At 36.7% G+C, this 20,696-nt stretch overlaps 1 protein-coding gene across 3 annotated transcripts in view; it reads right to left on the bottom strand.

Annotated features, from left to right (window-relative positions):
• LOC107082988 (raftlin-like) overlaps positions 1-20,696 on the bottom strand; it is a 159,992-nt gene that overhangs the window by 123,062 nt on the left and 16,234 nt on the right. For 2 of the 3 annotated variants that reach the window (XM_015371911.1, XM_015371914.1), the window contains exon 2: positions 16,619-16,800. In XM_015371911.1, the coding sequence (XP_015227397.1) occupies positions 16,619-16,766 (148 nt within the window). In that variant the 5' untranslated portion in view covers positions 16,767-16,800. The remainder of the gene's footprint in view (positions 1-16,618; positions 16,801-20,696) is intronic. The other variant, XM_015371912.1, reaches the window with a different exon arrangement.

Genomic DNA, 20,696 nt, shown 5'->3' with positions numbered 1-20,696 from the left:
ATCTGATTTAATGCATTTGTAAAAAAAAAAGAAAGAATCCCAGTTTAGAATCAAAACCTTGTTGAAGTTGTGCAAGTCATCCTTAAAGGCTGATTAACCTCGCCTCCAAGTTTATGACCGATCAGTTCAGCTACTGTTTCAGAGTCAGCTATAGCTATTAAAAGAAAGTTAATTTCAGCTCTATACTCTGACAAAAGGCCACATATCATCTCATCCTAGTTCCCCTTTTGAGGAGGAGAAAAATGGCTGGTTGATTTGAGACAGGGCTGCGCTGGGGGGCCACTGGGATTTACAGACAGAGGCATATGCTAATAGAAGCATAGAACTAATCCATCCCTGGCTCTCTTCAGAAATAATTAAGTCAAAAATTATGGAAAGCTCTCGCTTTGGCACTTTAATCTCATTGCAGATGAGGACCCACTGATCAACAGGTGGTCTCTTCTAAATATGAACCTCCATCCCACCACTGTCATCCGAGTCCTCTGAAACAATAGTGGACACACATCTGAGTGGGAAACCAGACGGCTGTGTAATTATGATGGAACGTGTGTATGTGTGTGAACGATATCCATTTCATAATTAACCACCTACAGTGCCTCTGTGACACCTGTCTCTGTCTTTTATCAGCAGTTATAACAATAGGCTAAAAATGAGGTGCATTCCATTGGCAGCGTCACGTCTCAAACAGTGGAAGTTATCATTTTCTGGATGCAAAATAAAACTAAAAAATACACCTCATTTTTAGCCTATTTGTATGGAAAATATCACATTCTGTTTTAAATTCACTGCTATGTAAAACATTTGTTTTGTTTGTCATGGAAGAGAAAAAAACTCATTAAAGAAATACAAATTATGACCCGTTTTTTTGTCAGGGTCTAAAATGATCTAATCTAAAATATCGAATGGCTTGCACACAAAGCAATTATTTGGTGGTTTGCTCCCTTTAAAACGTTTTTACCACAATGTTGAAATGAAAAAAAGAAAAGCCTAAATAAGCCTAAATTAATATTGATGTTTTGGCCTTCAATGTGGGAAAGTTTATGGTTTTCCCACATTGATTGTGGCCTGTCTAAACAATGTTAAATCCATTATTTCTCAGAAAAAGACATTTATTGTACATCTGTAAAAATTTGTAAAAATTGTATTGCTCTCCCATAATAGATATCCCATGCTCACAGTTGGAATAGATCAACTCTCACAGAACAAACAGAATTAGTATTTACGTTTTGTGTTTTGTAAATCATTTAAGTATTCCACAGCATGAATTGTCAGAGCTTCATTGCTCCTACAAACTTTTACCGCTTCAGCTGATCCTCCCACATGAGACAGAAATCTGACATTGATCAGGCTCCTTCTAGGCTAATTAACATACTAAACTGTAATTGTAAATTAATTTGACTGCAGATATGATTTTAAACTGGCTTTGATCAGCATAAAAAGTAGCAGGTAGCTGATAGTGCTTTTATTGGAGAGGCTGACGCCTCCTCATGAAATTGGGTTTACCTGGTTTACATTTTAAAGAAATGGTGGAATGGTGATCATTTAGGATTATTCTACAGATAAATGACTTGGGCACCTTACAATTATTACGTCACCCTTTAGAACATTATTATGGAAACGGTTAAAAGTGATACCATATACAGTCTGCAACAGAATAGCTTCAGAGTTACAAAATAACCTGGGATTACATCTACGTCTATTAGTGATAAGACATTAAAGGGGCTGAAAGTGTAGCTTGTTTCAAAGAGGAACAGAAGAAAGCCATGATCTTCTGAAATAATGTCTTTTGAACAGTCAATACAAAAATAGACATGTTTGATCCTAATTCATAATGCAATGTTTAAATCAGAACCAAACATAGTTTATTAAGGCAAATGCATCGTATTAACTGTAGGGTTGTTATCAAAAAGGTCAAGCTTGTTTTGCAAGGATATAAATGTGACACCTGAGGCTAATGTTACAGAAGATTTTAAATATGAGCTTCCACTTTATTTATGAAATAATGTGACAATGGAAGCTGTTATAAATCTGCAAGAACGTTCAGCTATACGGTTAATTTCAAACAGCCAAACAAAATATAGCTTATTCTCTCACTGCTGCACCTTGTGCACATATAAAATCAAACTATCAGGTCCAACTTATCAGAAGGCTGTTGGCCTCATCATAAAAGAATAGGAAATTCTTCCTCCACGTTGCAGCTGGGAATGATGAACTTTGATTGCTTTTCCCTCATCTCTCCTCCATCACCGAAAATTCATCACACTCGCAAATCACTTTCTGCATCCCCACGTGGGTGTTAGTGCAATCACACCGTAATGTGCTCACTAATCGACCCCAATCAGCACTTTGTTTATGACTGCCACCCCTCGGTGGGACGGCTTGAAAACAGAAGCAGGTCTCCTTAGATCTCCTGTTTCTGACTGTGGTTCTGTGCACTCTGAGTAGATGGGGAAAATAAATGTACGGCATCAGCTTCCTTGGCTTTGGCTTCCTGTACTTTCTCTCAGCTTTCTATTCCATTAATAATAAATCATAAATAAAAGTGAATCTTATTCATGCAATGATGCTCTGACTCCAAACAGCGGAGAGTCTGACTCTAACAGAGGGGAGGCGCTTCAGAAACAGGAAACCTACATGCCAAATCGGTCAAACTAGAGTGAACTTCAAATATGCTTTTGATAAACATTTGGCACACGATTCCTAACATCCACTGGGAAGGGTGCGGGCAACTTCAGAGGATCTGCAACAGGGAGCTGGAAGTAGTTAATGGAAGAGGGATATGTGTTTTGGCACAAGGACAAAGCCAGAAATCACAAAACATATTTGACTAATTCATTTCTCTGAACCACAAACTCTTTTTTAACTGAAAATCTTTTACAGTTTCTTTGGATGCGAACCTATGAAGGTTTAAAGGTAGCAGACCTGCTTTTCCCTAACTTAGTCCCACTTAGTCATTTACTGCCTGTAAGTCTTTATTAAATTTCTAACTACATCTGACATTAGAACCATTTCCATCACACTGATGTACATTTGTAATAAAAAATAAAACACACATCTAATATAAAAGGACAAAATTAAATTATCTGGGCTTATTCAGATTCTAAATTACGTATCGATTTATAAAAAATGAAACAAAAATGTGATATTTGTAAACCAAATGAAACCAAAGTACCTAGTAACGCAACATGTTGTCAGGTGTTTGGATTACCATCAATTACTTGCTAATAAAATATTCCTCTAGATGCATTGTGGTTCCTTTATATATACATTTGTAAACTTAAGTCATAATCAGTTTCTTGTTTAACCTTTAAACAGAATCATCCCAGTTCATTAAAGTTTCTAATTTATTTGAGCATTTTGAGGTCTGACCTTGGAAGGAATTTCTTGAGACTTTCACTCCAAGGAAGATTGTCAACTGTCTAAAATGTTTTCCACTCGTGAATTATCTTCCTCTCAGTAAAGTGATTGACTTGAAACTCTGCCCCCACTGAGAAAACACCATGGAAATCCAATACCACACAAACCCTGTGTTGTTTTATCGACAGTCTTAATGGAAATGCTCCTGTGGATGCTACAAAAACTCATCAAGAAACAACCTTTGCTCTGTTTACAGGGACGTTTCTTTAAAAAAAAAAAGGCCTGTCACTTTTCGGATAACTGTTAACAGAACAGACATCTTCTATGCCACATTAACAACAGGCAGCTAAATGGCATCTCTCATGTCAATCATTCTTTATATTCCTGCAAATCTAAATCAGGCTGCATTTACTCTAAATGTTTGTATAAAAGGACAGAGTTTTATAGGTGAACCAAATATAAACACTAATCTAAAAACAGCAAGAGGAACACAATAATTATTTATTTTTACTATAAAGCCTAAGAGGTATTTTAGGTTTTGAACAGCTTTCACTTCTCTTAAATAATCATAAATAAAAGTCTCATTTTAAATTCTTACACTCGTAGGAAACTAATAATTCAGTTTTGATAAATGTTTGTTTTTACTCCAGCTGAGGCTCACATGTTTTTATTAGAGGAGAAAATCTGTGAACCTCTTAAGCTCATAAAATCATTTCCAAGCCCTGGAAAAATGTCAAGCAGGCTTTTCCTCGCAGCATCAAGTCTTATGTTTTGGTCCTTTAACCAATAGCAATACCATTGCTTTCCCCAATTTAATTAAACTTATTGACTCCATGAGAAATACCTAAAGATTTATATAAATGCACATTTCATGGTGGGCATTAAGTCTGCAAATATTTAGGTGGAAATAAAATGTGTCCAAAGAGGGCTGTCTTCAACCATTAACTTCTATAATAGAAAAACTGCTTCCAAAATTCATAAATTTACACCTTAAAATAGCTTATTCTTGTCCTGTAGCAACACCACGGTGGTACAATAGGGGTCAGAAACAGAGATAGCAGCACCACAGGACTAGATTTATCTTTTCACTCCAGTCATAAACCACTGCTAGTATGGCTGCAGCAGGAGCTTAAAAAACAGCATAAAAATGTGTTTTCTTTCAAGCTTGGTCACAAAGAGAGAGTCATGGTTTTAAAGGATGAATCTAAAATATAAAAACTGAAACCAAAATTCCCATCCTTGCTTTGTTTTATTGATCAATCAAAAAAATAACACTGTAGCACAGCTTTCACCCCAGCAAGTTAGAAACACATTGTTAATGTTCCTAATATTTACAATGCATAACACCTCAATCCTAAAGAAAAGGTGGTTATTCTGTTAAATTATTTCAATACTGACATATTTGATTCAAAATCTATTTAAATATAATTAAACTATTGCTTTTGCACCAGAATTATTCTATTTTATTCTAAGTTAGGGTGTACCTATTGCCTCGAAACAGCCTCAGATTGTTTATTAGACTTCATTAGATGCTCCTCAAAGAGCAGCATTTAGAAAACGGTTCATAAATGCCAAATTCCTTTTCACTTAAAAAATTGCAAGAAAGTCGCTATGTGTTTGTTTCATATCTTTAATAACCACACAGACACCCACAGATATGTCACAACTGGAAATATCTGTAAATCATCATCAAGGTCAAATAGCTGCTTTCTTTTTGTTAGGATTCGCAAGTCCCTGTTTCAATAATAAACATTTAAGACTTTATTATTTAAACAGTGATACTACGTATATTAAGGTAATATATTAGCTTTAATGTAGAAAATGTATTTGTTTTTCTATATAGATGCTGTGTTAGATTTTAGTTTTAAGCCATTTTAATAATACGATTTAACTGAATAAGTATTACAATTGTGCCCCTTTTTTGGGTAGATGTGTGCTTTGCTTTTACGTATCTGGAAAGTTTAAACAGAAAAACATAGTCACCATTAAATAATACTCATTAAAGACTACAGTATGTATCCAAAAGCTTTACATTTAGAAAAATTCAAATTTAAAGGGTGAATGGAGCCATAAATTAAAAGTTCTGATCTCAGTACTACAACAGAAGAAAACAGCACCAACATTTCTACAGATGAAGCCCTGGTCTGTCTTTCCATCTCGCTCTCCTTATCCACCACCAGTAATTGAGACAACACCAAGGCAGTTGAAATCTTCCACTTTAAATAGAGACTACCTCTTCACCTAAAGGAACTAGTGCACCAGATGACAACCATGCCCTTAGGCAAGTGCTAACTTACATCTTTCACACTTTTGTTTCTGCAACATTCTCCTTTTTTTTTCAGAGCAGCAATTTTCCTGTTATATTTTTTACATTTTTCACACTTCTCCGTTCATGCAACATTCTATCCTGTGAATAAAGTGTTTGTGTAATTTCCAACAGAAGATGTGACAAATGGCGTGTGAAGCTCCTCTTTTTAGACGTGAAGTATGAAGAGCCTGAGGAGGGAAAAAATGAGGTGGATCAGAACTGCCATCATAATAGCAGTTACCCCTGTGAGGACTTTAAAGTGCAGCACAGTAATAAACATCTATTTTGACTTTGTTTAGTAGTGCTACCCCTTTGGGATCTGATGTTGAACCTTTAAGCATATTTTCCTTTGTCCACTTTACAGGAAGGGAGTACAAAGCTGAGGTCACTTCCTGTATATTCTCCTTTTGCCGCCTCATAGGCTTCTTGGTATCTAAAAATAATTGAGAAAGATCCTCTATCCTATCACATACACACATAAATACATTTGTTCCTCTATGGGAGGTGCTTTCAGGGGCAGGCTGCAGACCAGCGGAGGTGTTTTGTTAAATTTATACTGTTTGCTCTTCTGCTGTGGAGACCCTGATTGCATTTCGACACAATCAATACTGGCATATTGGATCTGAGTGAGAGGGCAATAAGAGCCAATAAAGCTTTGAGGGGGCGCTCAAGCGTATTTTCTGTCAGGCAGACAGGAAAAAAGAAAAAAAAAACAGCACGTTAGGCCTACAGGCCATGTTAGAGGATGAAATTAGCAGGAAGGCTGGATGAAATGCAGCAGACGTACAAACAAACCTAAACTCAAGACAAACTGACATGCACAGCGGCATGGGTGTGCAGAGAATGTTAAACAAGAACATTAGTAGATGCACGCCACAAACAGACTTTATCCTGGTTTAAAACTCTCTCCACTCATTTCCTCTCAACTCATAAAGCTCAGTTACTATTTAATTATACAGATTCCCCACCCACAATGCAAAGTTCCGATCTCCAAATTAAAATCCCTCGGAGCCTAGGGGTGTGTAACTGTGGGACTGAAGATAAGATTAATTTAGAGGCACAGTTATGACTGGAATCTCAGACATCTTGAATGATTTCAGATAACAAATCCTCAACACACACAAAAGAGCCTCTGAATCTTGTTTGCTGTTTTGCACCTGCTCTTCTGTTTTGTATTCCTCCATCCTCCTGACCCTTCATCTTATTTCCAATAAAAAACAAAACGCAGCTGTTGAAACCTGTGCTTCTTTCAGACCCAAGCAACCAGAATCAAATCACGGGAAAAGATATCTGTCTGAATCAGTGAAATCAAATTTTATTCACAAACAAAGCAAGTTTGAAAAACATGACAAAATGCTCTAATCTGAAACTGCAGAAAAGGGAAAGAGGAAGGAGCCAGTCAGAAAATCTGCGTTTCCTGTTGCTGAAAACTTTGTCAGCAGTTGCAGCTGTTGAGCCTGGTCAGATCCGGCTCTGTCAGACGCCCTAAATACTGCTCTTACAACTGTTTCTTTAAACAGTGGGTCCTCAGCCTGTGCAGTTTGAAAGAAAATGGAGTTCAACATAGATTAGATTAAAGGAAAACAATGAAGATATGAGACAAGCTTGGTTTTTGCCCCATTCCCTTGGTATTTCAGTTTCAAAGAGAACACTGTTTCCTGTTTAAGCCATTATCATTTGTGAAGCAGACCTGTTCTTTTCTAAAGCCCAAATCAAATTTTGCATATTTTGCTACAAGTCCTAATCAGCGTGTTAGTCTCAAATGAGTGTTTTACACCAAATCCACAAGTCTAATTTATCTAATTATTCGTTCTTTCAATCCATTGTGTTCAAAAATAGTTATTTATTGGTAAATGTTAACTTAGTGATAATAAGTAATAACACTTAGTTTTTTTCAAAATGTGGGTATTTTCTGTTTCAAAACACAAGGTTTCCTATTGAGTAAAACAAGATTGCTTTTATTTTGAAGAAGTTGAGGGGCCCTTGTGGCCCTAGCAACAAAGAGAATAAGAGTTAGTGAAGTTTAAGTTTGGGAAACATCTTTGAGGTCTTCATGACATCAAATGTGTCATTATCAGCCATTTTTTGTCCATAAGCTACTGATGTCCCTGCCAGTAAATCAAACTCACTTCTTTCCAGGAGAATAGTAGGCTTACTTACTATAGATACTTAATGGTATGAATACAGAAGGACACTTGACCTTTGAAGCTTCCATTAACTCATTTTGCTGCTAATACTAACGAGAAAGATGACACAAACCCATACATACTTTGTGTTATGTTGCTATGACAACTAGTATTTTAGATACACTAGGTAACATAGATGAGACAACACTGATCATTGTTGCTAATGTTTTACACATAAGTGCTATTTTCACCCTTGAATATGTTCTCACATATTCAAGGGTGAAACTAAGTTGCACTAAGATTGCAACTTGTGTCTCTGAATTCTGCTGGAAGTATATATGTGTATGAAAAACTATTAATGACCACCAACATTTTTGCTTAATGTTTTCTAGTTTCGATAATTTCTTCTTCAGTTTTTTCAAGCCTTTAAGAAAAATAAATTTGACCTTTACATCTTTTTTTCCTATTATCTTTTTACAGACACCACTTTGTGATTTGAATTTAAAAATGCATTTTTTTTTCATGTGACTTTGCCCACCTACTTCTAAAAATTATTGAAAAAGTTATTTTCCATCTAGCCATATATCCACTGTCTATGCCTACTTAGCTTGTGGGGAAGCTAGTGCCTATCTTGAGCAGTTATTTGATCAAGAGGCAGGTTACACCCTGGTTTGTCACCAGTCCATCACAGTCACATCTACAGGATAAATTACATTGCAGTTACACTTTCAAAGGACAATTTAAAGTAATCAGCTAGCCTGAAACAGCCATGTTTGTTGTGTGTGGGAAGAACGTCGAGAGCTTAAATGTAATCCATGCATGCATTGGGAGAACATAAACTCTGAACAGAAAGAGCCATGTTCCAGAATTTGAACCCATGACCTTTTTGCAAAGCTAAATTGCTCTAACAGCACCACAGTGGAGCCTGGTGTTTCATATATTTAACTTTTTTACAGCAAGGAGGTTCAGTATTGTGATTCTAAAAATTAGTCTTCTAAGGTTATAGAAGTCACTCGTTGTTATCTTAGTTTAATTTAGGATCTATCACTCAAATTTTGTTAAGAGGTCCAAGTAGTATGATGACATAAAGTCTCTAGAGATAAAATATGTTTTATGAATATCTACCTTGTGATCAGAAGAATTAAGAAAATAAATAACACAATATTTTATGATAAGATTAGTGCAAAATGCAGCGTTACATCTTTGATATAGCAAACACAAATATGCACACATATTACATCGTTTTTCTTCACTCCACTACCTCCCTGTAGAGTAACTTTTAGCATTACCTAAATTTACCAAAAGGTTAGCTCAGGGGGAGTTTTTGGCTTCTTCTAAGGAAAATCAGTTAAAATATGGAATAATTGGGCTGAGTTTGTTCACAATTTTCAACATTTGTGTAAAACAAACTCTGTCTAGACAACCCCCAAGCCCATCTCCACAGAAAAGTCAAAATGATTGTCGCTTAATACTTACCTACAAACTGGCTATCCTAAAAGATGTTTAAAAGAAATCATAAAATAAAACAACTGATTGATCCTCAATTTCAATGTCGAAGTACAATAACGTGTGATGATATACGCTAAAATGAAAGGTCATCATTAAATGAATGAACACAAGCTTGGAAAAACAGTTTATGTATTGTACATACAAATAATGAAGAGTATGATCCCTTTCCACATTGCATTAGACAGAATAATCTCTTTGCCTTGAAGTTTGCCACCTGGTGCATTATTAATTCTACTCTGAGTTAGGCTGGTTTTTATTTTATGAGTTTCTGCTTCTCAGGTATTTTGGATTTCAGTTTTATATAACTGTTTAATCACATCTGCCATTGTTCTTATGTTTCCTTACAGGACTTCAGTCCCAGTGGTAATGTAAAGCACTTAGGAATAATGCTGAATTGGACAGAATCTGAGGAAGGTTGGGACAACATAAAGATACAACCTGGGAAAGGAGGGAAGGAGGTGAATAATTCAAAGAATGTTCTATTTAATTGTTGTTTTCTTTAGTTAAATTCATAAATAATAAAAACACTGCCAGTTTCTATACAGTATACTATTAGATTTTAGTTTAAATAAAGTACATAAAGGATTAAAAACTAGAAATACACAAGCTAACTATTTGGATATTTACACATCTCTGCTCTCAGGTCATTTTTACTTGGTCCCTTTTGAATGTTAGATCCAAAGATTGGAAAGACATAGTGATTTTTTTAACTAGAGTATAATTAAACTAGGAATGGTTTAATGCATCCTACATGTTCTAAAGTCATGGACTCTTATTTATGACATAAAACACAGGAAGAAAGTCAAAAATGAATAATAATGCATGATGCTGATCTTTGTTCTAACATTGCATGTGGATAGGCATATAGAAAATAAGGGCTGCATGCAGTCATTGCATCATAAGAAAAAGAGTAAAAGCAATACATAAGTTAGATGCACTGCCGTAAATCAGTAGTATATATTAAAATTATTCTAGAAATAGTTGTATAGTTGTAAGTTTTTGTTTTGTTTTGTTTTTTGTTTTTTTTTTACATTTGCAAATCCCTTTTGTTTTTATATTTTGCTGAATCTGACCTAAAGCTTGATTCCAGCTGCAGAGTCAAACATTAGGGCTATAATGGAAATATAATGTAAAAACCACATGACCGTGAATTCACTCTTCAATGTCATTCTCCCCTTCAATAGCTGTGATTCAATTCCAGCTCTCAAGCTGAGGAGCCGGAGGATAAATCCAGGCTTCCCCCGCCATCCAGAGACTAATCTCCCCTTGGAACAGCAACTCTGCTGCCTGTCGTTCCTGCTGACCCATCCTGCTGCTCAGTCTTACGTTTAGAAGGAATAATGGAGGGAGGATTGGATGGATTGTGGTGGGGGGGGTCTCAGTCACCTGCCATCACTGCTACAGCTCATATTAACAAGGGGACTCTGGGCTCCGGGGGCTTTGCATATAAATGAGGTGTCTCCTTCCTGAGATGATATCCAACATGGTGTGTGTTTGGACTGGATCTGTGCGTGAGTACATCCTAACCAGCATACATGTCTAGAGCAACATCTTCATTTCACAGTATTCCCAGCGAGTACAGAGCTGCAGACAGTCTGCATACTGAACAAGTTTTCAATGTTTCAATTCCTCCCGGCATTTTAAACAAGTAAAAGTCACGTGGTGGAAAATAACATCCCTGAGTCAGCGACGTGCATATTTAGAGTGAAATGGTCGCTTTCCACACCATCTAACACGGTAACAGCCAAGTGCTTTCTGGGCTCCGCGTGGGGTCATGATCTCAATATCACACAGAAACTCTGTTTAGGTTTTTTTTTTTCTCTTTCTTTTTTTTTAACGTCGAATGGATGAATCAGAAAGGCCATAAAAGTGAATACCAGCTCTTCGGTGCGCCCACGCTGATATTTAAACCATGTTTAATACACACAGCTCTTCACCAATTTACCTTTCCTCTCATCAGTGTTTCTGCACTGAAATATGTTATTTTTGTACATTTGGCATCTGGTGAGTAACCTACGGGGACACTGCGGCGGCAACAACAGCAGCAGAGCCATGATCTAATTCTGTGGCAAGCAATTACAGCAAACATTATTCACTGTGCAGAAGAGGAGTGAACTCAGCATCATGAAGGCTGACTGTACAGCATTTGTGAAGAAAACAGGAAACAAAAAGTTCCCTGCATGAACCATGCTGAGGTGGATTCCTGCTTCTTTCCTATATTGAAATATATAATCTGATCCTTTAAAGCACATTTAAATTAGCAAAAAACCCTTTAATAAGGTGATTTTTTTGTTCACTTCACAGGGTTTTTTGACATAACATACATCCATGTTACATAGGCTTTGCATGAAGGGCTCACAGATTATGAAATTTGGCATATGTATGTGACCTTGTCACTAACCAATCCATCGTGGTAGCACGATCTGTCCTGCACATGCGCAAACAGATTTACATCCGGTGTCCATGAATAATGTAAATATGGTACTAAAATTACTTATTTATATCCTTAACTCTCTAAAGAATGCTAATCCACATCTTCAAAAAAATTTTTATGACTTTTTTAAGACAATTTTGATGCTTTTTACATTTTCTTCGTTAAACCGATTCTCTGATGTCATCATCGGACATGCACAGTGTAGTCCGGCAAAATATGATTAAAGTATATTTTTCTGCAATTTAGTTGTTTCTTCCTTTGGGTTACGCACTATATACCATAATGTTAACATGAAAGGAAAACATAAAACTCAAAAAGACTAGATTTATGTTTAAATCCAAAGCCGAAAAAGTTAGCTCACGTAAGTAGCCTAGGATTCCATTTCCGGTGCAGGTTGGACAGAGACGAGTGATAAAACAGAAAAGATTTTTATTAAATAAAGGCATTTATTTTCTCAGGAAATACATTATTAATCATTAACACATTATATTTTAGTATGCTTTCTAATTTTGGGAAAAACGTCATTTAGATCTTTTAACAAAGTAAAATCGAGGGCGACCCTGAAGTGTATATGGATGCACATACCCAACTGTACTGATGGCGCATACACAGGACGGATCGTGCTTCCGGGACGGATCGGGTGGTGACAGACCTCTTAAGAACTATAAAAGTGTCCTGGAGTTATGGATGAAACCCTACAAGAAGTCGGCCATTTTTGATCATAGGCAATAATATCAAAATAATCTGTCTACTTGTGTAAAAAATAAAGAAAATGGAAAAATATCCATTTTATAAAAACATATTAATCTCTCACTTTACTTGTTTCCAACATATATCTATGTTTTAATGGAAAGTTAATCTTTTTCTATACTATTAGGTTACTTTGAACCCAACCCAGTGTTTGTTTATTTACTGTTAAATAAGTATTTTATAAAAGCAAAAAACTTATCAATAGGTTGATGAAGGTACAAGGCGTTGTCTATATAAGACTCAAACTCACTGCGGATCCAGACATTTGAATTGAGAAAGCTTCCTGGAGAGGTGGCGAAACGTCTTCAAATCTTGAAAACCAAGTCCAGTGGATATTTTTTGAATTTTTACGGAATTATCAATAGGTTGTAGGATTATTATTATTTTTTCTTTAAAAAAGCCAAAAAACAAAAACACTGTCTCAAATATCAGTCTAATTCTCTAGATATGACCAAGGATTGGTCTTGGTCTTTAAAGAACCAAAGTTTTAAAAAAAAAGATATGAGTGATTTTTTATTCAGTTAAAGGTATTGTGGAGGATATTTTAAGAAAAAATGACCGTGCAAGAGCATGCACAAGCCCATTTCTCCTTGTGCACGCCCTGTTTAAAATGTACTGTTCTCATAGCTCATACAAGCTTACTGTGTCCACATACAGCCTGTACTATATAGTAGACTTTACAGCAAACTCAGTTAACTTTTTGCTCCGTTGCTCACGTAACTCTTCCTCCACTGCGGGGTTCCTGCCACTTATTTCAATGATCCACCTAGAAATAAAAGATCATCCCCTATACCTTTAATAATGAGAGTAAGGGAGTCAACTCAACTGCCCCCTTATTGAGGTGAATAAGGTAGCCCATTAATCATCATTACAACTTCCACACCATGTTTTTACATGGGATGCCCTTTCTGGTGCAACTGGAATTTAAAGCCTGTCGGTAACCACATTTTAAAGATGTGAAAATGCTTCACCACAGAGGGACTTTACTAACCTTGTTAAAGTCTACATTTGTGGCCCTCCAGCTCTGCCTGTTTTCTTATTCATTATATTTGACAGTATTTAAATATTTTACAGGTTTCCTGTAGAAAAAAGTACAACATGAATCATTACCTTCACTTTGGAAAATAGTACAGCATAATTACAGCCAGGAGTTACGCGCTAACCCTTCAACCTGAAAATCTGCTGAATGCATGAAATATTTCCCACACTGGGGCCACATGTACATACATATCCTTAATTTAATATACTCCACTGGGAAAGCAGCAAACACATATAACAAAAAGGCAAATACAGACTGAGGGGTCCTGACAGTGGCTAAAAGGAAACTGATTACTGTGAAGCCTAAATTCCCACTATTATAGAGCTAATTTCAAAAACATGGCCATGAGCCACACACACAAATGCACAAACGCACAGATATGGTTATTATATGTGCCCTGCCCTTATGTCAGGTCCCAAAGGATGTCTGGTCCCCCAGACGTTCCTGGGCGCCTTCATCCATCCACCCCGTCCGCCTAACAAAGTAATGGAGACTAATCAACTGTCAGGATGAGCACACAGCACACTACATCTCCTTCCTGCAGTGCAGCACCCCCACCAACAAGCCTCCACCAAGCCCCCATTTCAGCCTTAACTGTCAGGGGTAGAAATAACTGAGTGATGCCTATATATAGTAGTCAGGCGCTTCCTCAGCCTGGTGCATTCATTTCTCCTTAAATTACCTTGACCTTTGTGACCTCCATTAGATGTTTAACCCTAATCTCACTCTAATACCATGCCTAAACCTTTATTGACCCAAACCTTTAGACCAGCTGACTTTCTTCCTGCTTCATAAAGGATAATTAGACAGGGAAAGGACTTTGATGAGTTTATCTATCCATCCATCTTCTATACCTGCTTAATCCTATTCAGGGACCTTGAGGGTTGAATCCAGACAGAGAATTCAAAGACTAGGAGGTGAAGTGCACCCTCTACAAGTCACCAGTCAATCACACAGCTAACATAAAGACAAGCAGATATGCACATTAACGCCTGAGGGTTTTCTAAATAAGCCAATTTATATAACTAACCACAGGGGGGTCGGTAGATGACTTAGATGTAGTAGAGACCCATATATAGAGGCTATTGGAAAGATGTTCTGGATCTTTGCTTAATAACTTCTTGCAGTCAAACCTTTGTAATCTTCTGTTTTGGCCTACTTTAGAACAGAGCCTCTTGTTTTTATAAGACATGCTGCAATACTTCAAAGGTGCATTTTTAGTGATTGGTATGTGATTTAATATGTGCTTGATCATTAATAAGATGCTTGAAATTTTACGACTAACTTGGGGGAAAAAATCTATAAAAAATGTAGTGCACTGTCTTGGCTCAAATTTAGGAATTTCTTAGGTCCTAGTCAAAAAAATAAATTGAGAATAGCCAAAAGTCTGTAGGGATGTATTTTGTATTTGAACCTCTAGTCTATTTTTTTCTCATTGATAAAGTGACACAGAGAATTCCATATAAACTCTATAAAAATCTATATAAAGTTTGAACGCATTACATGTTGTGACCGGGATGTATTTTATTGCTTATAGTATGTAGTTTGTGGACTTAATAATACCTTTATATATTTTTTAACTTGCAACTAAAAAGATGAATATCAGTCCTTCGAGTTAAACTGATAATGCATTACTATATTCTTGTTGGAAGCAAACCCTCTAGAGATTACTTTAGTAGGCAATACTACTAATGTGGTTTGTTTTTATAAAGGTCCTTTTCAAAGTATGAGAAACTATTAGTAAAATAGTGAAATAGCCTTGTACTGTGCTCCCTTTACCTTAATAGAAAAATCATAATTACTAAACACAAATGCATGACAAAACAAGTTGTTTACTGTTAGTATATCTTTCAGAACTTAAATACAAAATCATAACTAAGTGTATTTTCAGTTTTAGTTTTTAATAAATTATACTTACCTTAATTTCAGGGTTTAAACTTTGTCCACACAAAAATCTAATATGACGCTTGCAGTGGAAGAACTTTATGCCATCATTAGCAAACAGCCAACAACAAACCACATCACTTATGCTTCAGCTCTCTAGTTTATACTGGAAACCAGAACTTTAGATAACCTTGTTTTTTCCCCGCCTGATAAAAAAGTAAACACTATTTCAGTATCTTAACCCAGATTGATAACATTGTGGAAGTCGATCAGTGCTCCTCTTCAGACAATACCACACCTATGTTTCAGGAAGCAGTGGCCAACTTCCATTTTATAAACACCTCTGATTGGAGAGAGGAAGAAGACTCAATAACAGGCTTTCTTTTATGCAACATTTTGGATATCTTTGTGAAGGGAGATCTCACTCTCATATTCTCATTTATAAAAAAGCAGAGCTTTCACTATATCTTCTTTGTAAAAATGATTAGTGAACAAACTTTTCTCAAGATGAAATGTATGACCTTGAACAATATCCTCCCAGCCAATTAGCTGTCTTTGTGCTTTGCTTCCATCCCCTACCATGTTAGGATGGACTTTGCTATGCATAATTTACCACCGCCAGCTAAATTTTTGACACAAGTTGTTCTGGAACTTTCTGTATCATTAGCACAAATCATGACTGACTAACTGTCAGGAGTGAAATTATAATAGATGCTGCCGTACAGGCAACAAGCACTAATTAACACTCTGTCATTACAAGAAAATTGTGATGAAAATTACAGCCAGCGTGCTCTTACTGCATGAGTGACAGATCTCCTCTGTACCCAAGCCCTTAATGTTTTTCTCATGGGGATGCAGTGTACTGACATTTTCAGAGGTCGAAATAATCCCATTGTTTGTTGAATTATTTTTATATTTCCGCACATTGCATCAAGGTATAAAATGTCTTGCTTATTTATCAGCCCTTTACGTCCTCCATGATGTTATGCAGCAAAAAACACTGATCTCTTCCTATCATTTTAGCTCTGGGTACCTAAAAGAGCAGTAATTTACATTTCAACCACCTTGCAGGATAAAATGACATTAATGTGTCAGTTTTATTAGGCTGTAAGGAGATAATTAAAAGCTCTGGATAGTTTATTTTCTCTCCAAGGAAATTAAGGGAAGATATGTGGAACTACTAGTCAATAAAGGTCAAAAGTTGATCTTACCGTCTTTGCCAATCAAGAAGTCCAGGTAGCGGTATGTATAGGCCACGCCCACCTTTGTCTCCACTTGGGGTCTTTTCAGTGTGGAGTAAATCTTTCCCGGACTGTTCTCTTCTGGCAGAGGTTTCATCTTACGCAGCCCACAGCCCATGGCTCCACAGTTTGTTAGTCCAATGCAGACGCTGCTGAACATAAGAACCACACATTGAAATGTTATTCAACCAAGAGCTGAGTATTCAAATTATTATTATTAGCCCTTCTAGAGTCTGTAAATCAAATCGTCTAAATCAATGTCAATGTCATCCCCTTCTTCAAATGTTATGGAGTCAGATAAAAAGTGTTCTTTCTAAGGAAAGCTGGCTAATTGCTCAATGACTTTGAAGGATATGCTCCTCCAGGATCAGCACATTGCAACAGTAGACATTAACTTGCTTTGTATTGTTGACTCTACAGGCATCTCTCACAAAAAGCATGCATGCAGCAACAACAAAGAGGAAAAACTCTCTTCTAACAGGAACAAACCTCCAGCAGAACCAGGCTCAGTGTGATACTGAAGCCAACTTGGGGTTAAAGCTTCCTCTTAGAGGTTTTCTTTTAAAACTGCACTGCATTTACCTCAGTCTGCCTTCCCATCAACTATGACTAGCTTTCCCATCTCTGCTGAAAACAGCTGCTGCACAGCATTTTAAATTTTGCCACAACACTTTTTGAATGGTGCTTTTTTTTGCTACTTTAGGACCTGGACAGCGTACTGCAAATTATGGAGCAATAAATTCTGCTCTCTACTAAAAAACCTTCAAGGGGAATCTCCAACCATAATTTGATCATCTTTGTTCAAACACACTTAGGTTATGCAGAAGGATATTGGTCAAAAGCATACCTACAAGTTTACAGCAGACCGACAAAGGTAAAAATTATTATTTGATAAAATGAGGGTGTTGGTTAAAAACAAGAGTAATCACTCTTGTAAACACTATTTAAGTATCTTAACCCGGAAAACATACTCATACCATATGACAGAATCTGTTTGACTTAGGATCCTATCCAGACTCCTGGATAGGACTCTTTGTTTAAGCCTTCAGGAGCCTGTTTTGTGAAATTTTTACAAGACAACAAGTGTCATAAAAACATACCTCAACATAGGTCATTAATTATTCAATAGAAATAACATCATTGCTAACAGAACCATTATAATAAGAGGAGGTATGACTACCTACTCACACTAGCTAAATAGTTTGAGCAAATTGAGAAGCCAAGGTTACTTAACCAACTGTGACATGCAAGTCTTGCCATATTATCTTACTGTGTATTTTTGATAAAACTCCAGAAAGAATGGAAGAATGAATAGCAATAGTACCCTCTGCTTTCACCTCAGCTGATGAGACGGACTCTCTGCTTCTTTATCATGTTCCAGTCTAATTATGGAATGTTGCTGGGCCTCGACAGGATCCAAGACGGAAAGACAGTCTTAGAAACGAAAGGACAGGAAGTTGGGGGGAGGTCTGGCTTTAGGAAGGAATGGGTGGCAAAAGAGGAAACGAGCGATAGGGGCTCTGTTAATGAGGTGAACACAGAGAATGGAAAAGGTGAAAATCAATCAAGGGTGGGTGAGGAAATGTAAGGTGGCCTGGATGAAGACAATTCCTTGCGGAGGGGGGTTGGCAGCAGGTAATGCATGGCAAGCAGAGTTCAGAGAGAAAGAGCATACAATTAGAGTCTGCTGAATAGGAAAAGAGGTGATCAGCATATGACAAGAGTGCCGGGAGCAGCAAAAGGAGTGAGAGATGAAGCACAAGATTCATTACAGCTGTCATTGAAAGCACTGCTTCCTGTGGCTTAAACATATATATCTTCATTGAGCTTTATGAATCACACTCTTATCTTTACAAGTCTCAGAAATGAACTGAATACTAGTTAGTGTGTAGCTAAAAAAAAATTTAACTTGCCTTTATGATGTCATTACAATGTTCTTTTCCTTTGTTATTTTTTGATTTATGTTTATGGAAATGTAATATACAAATAAACTTGCCTTGCCTTGTCTCACCTTATAAATGCCGGTGTTTCCCATTCTAAGGTGCAGAAAAAAGTGAGCTCCTCAGCTTTTATTTATAAAAGCCTGGCAATAAGCGATCAAAAGACCAATTAGATACTATCCCAAAAAGTGACATTGAATGTGACAAGATAAGAATATGGCAGTTCATCCCAAAAAATCGAGTTAAATGTCAGAGAGGATGACAACTGAGAATCGTTGGCTTCAGGGCTCATGGATCAGGATAATGACCAACACAGTCAACGGGCAAGACAGCCTCCAGCCAGAGGGACCAAGAGGGCCAGTCTGCTCTGCACTGTTTATAGCCGAGCGGTTGGGTCAAGAAAGATGTTTTTGTCCAGAGAATGCAGTCGGTGAAATATGGGGAAGAGGACCATACCTGATCAGTGGATAATTTTATCAAGAAAAAATGAAGCTTTTCACTCCTTGGCAAACAACATCACACCGGACTCTGGTGGTGTGTGATGGAAGAAGAAGTGCAGCTGAAACAAAGCTTTTCTTTCGGACAAAATGGAATATAGAGGAAATAATATTAGCAAAGCATGAAATAAGGAATGCTTCAAACACTAGCATATTTTTTCCTCATATGGAACAGGTCATGGTAAAGGAGTGGCAGTTACGTCATCACATTTGTTTGAAAGAATTTCAGGATATTTACATAAACAATGGATATATTATACGTATATTGATCTAGAGCAGACTGAAGGCTGAACCTGGTTACTATACTAAATATTATGCGTATATTATGTTGCCCATGACAACATAACATCACAAGCCATAACAACTGAACGCAAACTGAGGACTTATCTTTGAGATGATGAATTCCTAAGGGTTAATCCCTCAGCATTTGAAATTAGATTTAATCATGATAAAAAAGCAAAGCAAACCAGGCAAATACAGCAAAATAGATTTTTGACATACTTTACATATTAAAACCGAACAGAAAAAAAAAATCGCCGTGAAGTTTTAAGAAAATGAAGACCCGATATAAGTTAAGTTATAAGGATTGCTTCTATACTTAAAATTAATCACTTATAAATAAAAGCAATAATTTAGATCAGATGGAGTTAAGGATCACTAAAACATCAATTTTAGTACACCAGTTGAAACATTAAGCAAATAAGTGATCATGCTGTTTGCAGGGAGTACTGAGTTGGAGTCAAAGATTGCATCACACAACTGCTTCAACAAACCCACTGTCATTTAAACAAGACAGAAACTACAATGAAGATATTATTTTTTCTGTTTTTCTATTAAGCATTTAACAGGATTCAGCCTAACTTTGTCATAAACTTCAGAAGACTCTGGCTGAGGCATCAACAGTTGCCTGGATTAAAGACTACTTGACAGACATACCCCAGTTTGCGAGACTAAAGGGTCAGGCGTCTAATCAAGCATCACAGTACTCTGATCATTCTTTTTTACTCTGTACAGTGTACACCTCTTAGTTCCAGTACAAGAAAGAGTCCTGTCATCTGCAGAAATACTCGGTTGACTCTGCAGTCATTTGATGGATTATAGATGAAAAAGAACCTGAGTACAGGGAGCTGATGAACTACTTTGTGGCATGATGTGGAAACAGTAAAATTTGAACAAAACATGTGAAATTGATTACAGGTTTAAGTGGAAACAGAACCAAGTTGAAGAACATTACATCATGGGAGAAGAAGTGGAAGTGGTGGTGGAGTATAAATACCTTGGATCCAGAGATAAGATACTACATATTTTCTATCAGTGTAATGTGGATAGTGTGATCTCTTCTGCCATTATCTGCTGAGGTAACAGCACCAGAGCAAGCAAATAAGAGGCCTGGCCATACTTTAAGAGTTCCTCTAGAAACTCTGGGAATTTTTCAACAAAGAAGAATTCCTTATAATATTGTTCTCATTATGGTGAGAACTGAGCAACCTCTTCAAACCATCAGATTGTCGTCCTTCAAATGCTTCTTTGGATGCTTTGCAAGACAGGCGGCTAAAGAAGATCCTTCCTGCCTACAGTTATTAGCATCTACAACAACGCATTGAAGAAGAA

This window comes from Cyprinodon variegatus, unplaced genomic scaffold, assembly GCF_000732505.1.
Source record: "Cyprinodon variegatus isolate N-32 unplaced genomic scaffold, C_variegatus-1.0 Scaffold66, whole genome shotgun sequence".
Taxonomy (NCBI): Eukaryota; Metazoa; Chordata; class Actinopteri; order Cyprinodontiformes; family Cyprinodontidae; genus Cyprinodon; species Cyprinodon variegatus.
The sequence above is the reverse complement of the archived record's forward strand: the minus strand, read 5'-3'. Positions and strand labels throughout refer to the sequence as shown.